This window comes from Vittaforma corneae, assembly GCF_000231115.1.
Source record: "Vittaforma corneae ATCC 50505 unplaced genomic scaffold supercont1.42, whole genome shotgun sequence".
Lineage (NCBI taxonomy): Eukaryota > Fungi > Microsporidia > Nosematidae > Vittaforma > Vittaforma corneae.
Window position 1 is genome coordinate 2,168 of NW_006889875.1, and position 2,754 is coordinate 4,921.

Below are 2,754 nucleotides of genomic sequence, written 5' to 3' on the forward strand. Positions count from 1 at the left end.
TTATTACGAAGATACAGGCATTGCAATTTTTCTAGTCTTCTTATCTCGGGTGGCAATGTTCCGAGCTCATTACCATTAAGATATAGCATCTTTAGATCCTTCAGCTCTCCTATCTCAGATGGTAGTGCCTTGAGCTTGTTAACACTGAGATCCAGTTTCTCTAGCTTCACTAGTCTCTTAATATTGCTGTCAATAGATGTAATGCCTTGGGAATATATAGCTATTTCAGTCGTATCCACAGGATAATTTCCAAAGCTATAGATTCCACCTGGGTTTGCACCATTGTCCGTGCTCTGGAGTGTAGCTCCCATGAGCACAAGTAGACTCCAGATTGCTTCGTATGCCTTTCTCGTTCGTGCAATATTCATTAGGGTATGAGCTAAAAAATTTTTAAATTAATTAAATTGTTAATTTTGACAGGGAAATTGGGTATAAGCTTAATTAAAAATAACACAATAATTGCTGTCAGCATCCAACTGCTACTGGTTGGTAAAGCTTTGAGATTCAATCCTGCCACCCAAAACCCGTTTTGAAAATAGCATATTGACCGATGCCAAGTATGCCACTCCAGACTGTTTTGTGAATTTGCGAATAGATTAGCATGGTGTAGCCTAGTGCACAGCTCATCACATAATAAAATGATATCTCAAGATTTGTTGTTTCAGAAATTCAAAAACTGTGTACTGTCTGAATCAATTTAATTGCTGGTAGTACTCTATTAGTGATAATGGCCTATCTGCACTCATCCGGGCTCCACGCCATAAGGACATTCCTGCCATCGATCCTATTCTTCACCTTCTGGTATTCCCTACATATATCTAGCTGTCCTCATCTACTCCTCTGGCTGCTCTCATCGGTCCAGAAGGTCACGGCCCCAATAGCACATCGTGGCCCATTCTTTCTAGTGAACACGGGGTAAAAGCTACCTGGCATCTGCATGCTCTGCTTCTCCCAAAGGATTAGGAGATCTCTGGCTTGGAGGCATGAAGGAGAGCAAACAACAGAGGCAATCCATATAAGTACATTGCATAAGGCCTTCCAGTCAATACCCAACTATGCAAACCCCAATTGGCTCAGACCATCTGTTCATACTCTCTGTCTACAAAAATATCATTTATTTGTACACTCTATCCCCTGCTTCGACAAATCGGCAAGTCTTGATCCTACCGTAGGCCGGCTCGACACCACCACAATGGCTCTCTCTGTCTCGGATTGCAATGCATCCCTGAGCTTCAAATACAGGACGGTCTTGTACCGACACTCGTTAATGCCCGGGAGCTCCTCGCCCGCTGATATCTTCACAATACACTCATGTCCCGTGCCCCCATCCGAGAACACCAGAACCAACTGGCTCTGTGACGTGCTCATCCTCTCAAATCTGCCGAGAATCTTGCTCGTGCCCGTCCTTCCATTCACCTTGACACACTCCAGCGGCCGGAGTGCAAACTCTCTTCGACCGACTGTAAACACAAGCTCATCCCTCTCAAGCACATGCTGAACAAGATCTGTGAGTACAGGAACTGTGTCTACTCTTCTACTGCTAACCTCATAAAACTGAGAGTGCATGGTGGTGTGGAGTGGCCTGTGTGCACCAATCTCAGAGTGTGTCAGGACCAGCCTGCCCAGTGCAGTTGTGAAAAGAGTCGCAACCAAACCTAGCTTCATCTATGGGTGTGAGAAACAAACAATAAATACACCCTCCATAAGCAATCAGATCCACAGCCTGCCCAGGCAAATGTTTGTTCCAATAAATGCATGCACCAGAAGATGGCCACTCCTCAATCGAACTTGCAGTGAAAAGCCTACATATGGCAAGTGCAAAAACTTCATAGTCCTGTTCCGGCCAATAGCCATGCGTGCCCCTTATCAATCATTCTCCGTTGGGATCAGCCGTAGTTACTGATGATCAGCAAAAGCATAAGAAAGTATTTGGGTCTGCTAATGCTCATTCTGTCAGTGTCGTGTGTCTATCTCTTCGTGCAGCACCAGCAGACACTTACATCCCAGCAGAAAACACTCAGCTTCATAGAAAACATCCACAGCATACCGATATTTTCTGGAGATGAGCCGTCGATGCATTATGCAGGCCCTGACGCTGAGCCGCAGCCCATTCTTCAGAGCTCCAGACCTAGCAAATACTACGAAACAAGCAAGGATACAGTTGAGACTCTCCACTCTGTTTCCGACAGAAACAAGGATGTTCTGCAGCAGATCACATTTATACTGGATGTTCTGAACATTGGCAGCAACGATCTGGCAGGGCTGATCTTAGACTCGGTAAACAGAAATGCCGGCTGCCGCTTCCATATTGAAAATCTCAAGGGATTCTTTGTGTTCAAGATCAAGATCGACACTAAGTTCTACATCTTGAAGCAGCTGGCTGGCAGCAGAGACTACAACATCAACGACCTGCTGATAACCAACTTTGATTCCCCATACATAGCCAACATAATCAGTGCATTCCGCAGAGACTCATACAGCGGTGAATCAGTTGGAAACACCTGGTATGTCTCGGAGTACCTGGATGTGCCAATATTTGGCGACTGTGTCATGAACGGCGGCATCGCTGTGCTCAGAACGATAGCCCATGACTTGCTCGAGGCCCTAGAGTGTGTCCACAGTAAGAGATACGTGCACCAGGACCTGTTTGCACGAAATGTGGCGGGAAAGACGGAGCCAAACAATGAGGTTGTGTTCAAGCTGTTCGACTTTGGAGTGGCAGAGAGGATAGAAGACGAAAAGGGGTTCGTAAGT

The 2,754-nt window shown here is 45.8% G+C and overlaps 3 protein-coding genes across 3 annotated transcripts; 1 reads left to right on the plus strand and 2 right to left on the minus strand.

Moving 5' to 3' along the window:
* Positions 1–2: 2 nt before the first annotated feature.
* On the minus strand, positions 3–368 carry VICG_02107 (uncharacterized protein; the record flags this gene model as incomplete). Its single annotated transcript, XM_007605490.1, has 1 exon — positions 3–368. A coding segment is annotated over one exon (366 nt), but the record flags the coding sequence as incomplete, so codon positions are not given.
* A 742-nt stretch (positions 369–1,110) lies between these two features.
* On the minus strand, positions 1,111–1,665 carry VICG_02108 (uncharacterized protein; the record flags this gene model as incomplete). Its single annotated transcript, XM_007605491.1, has 1 exon — positions 1,111–1,665. One exon carries the CDS (start codon positions 1,663–1,665, stop codon positions 1,111–1,113), a length of 555 nt encoding a protein of 184 aa, XP_007605553.1.
* Positions 1,666–1,902: 237 nt separating this feature from the next.
* Positions 1,903–2,754, plus strand: VICG_02109 (uncharacterized protein; the record flags this gene model as incomplete). The annotated part of the gene is made up of 1 exon (XM_007605492.1): positions 1,903–2,754. A coding segment is annotated over one exon (852 nt), but the record flags the coding sequence as incomplete, so codon positions are not given.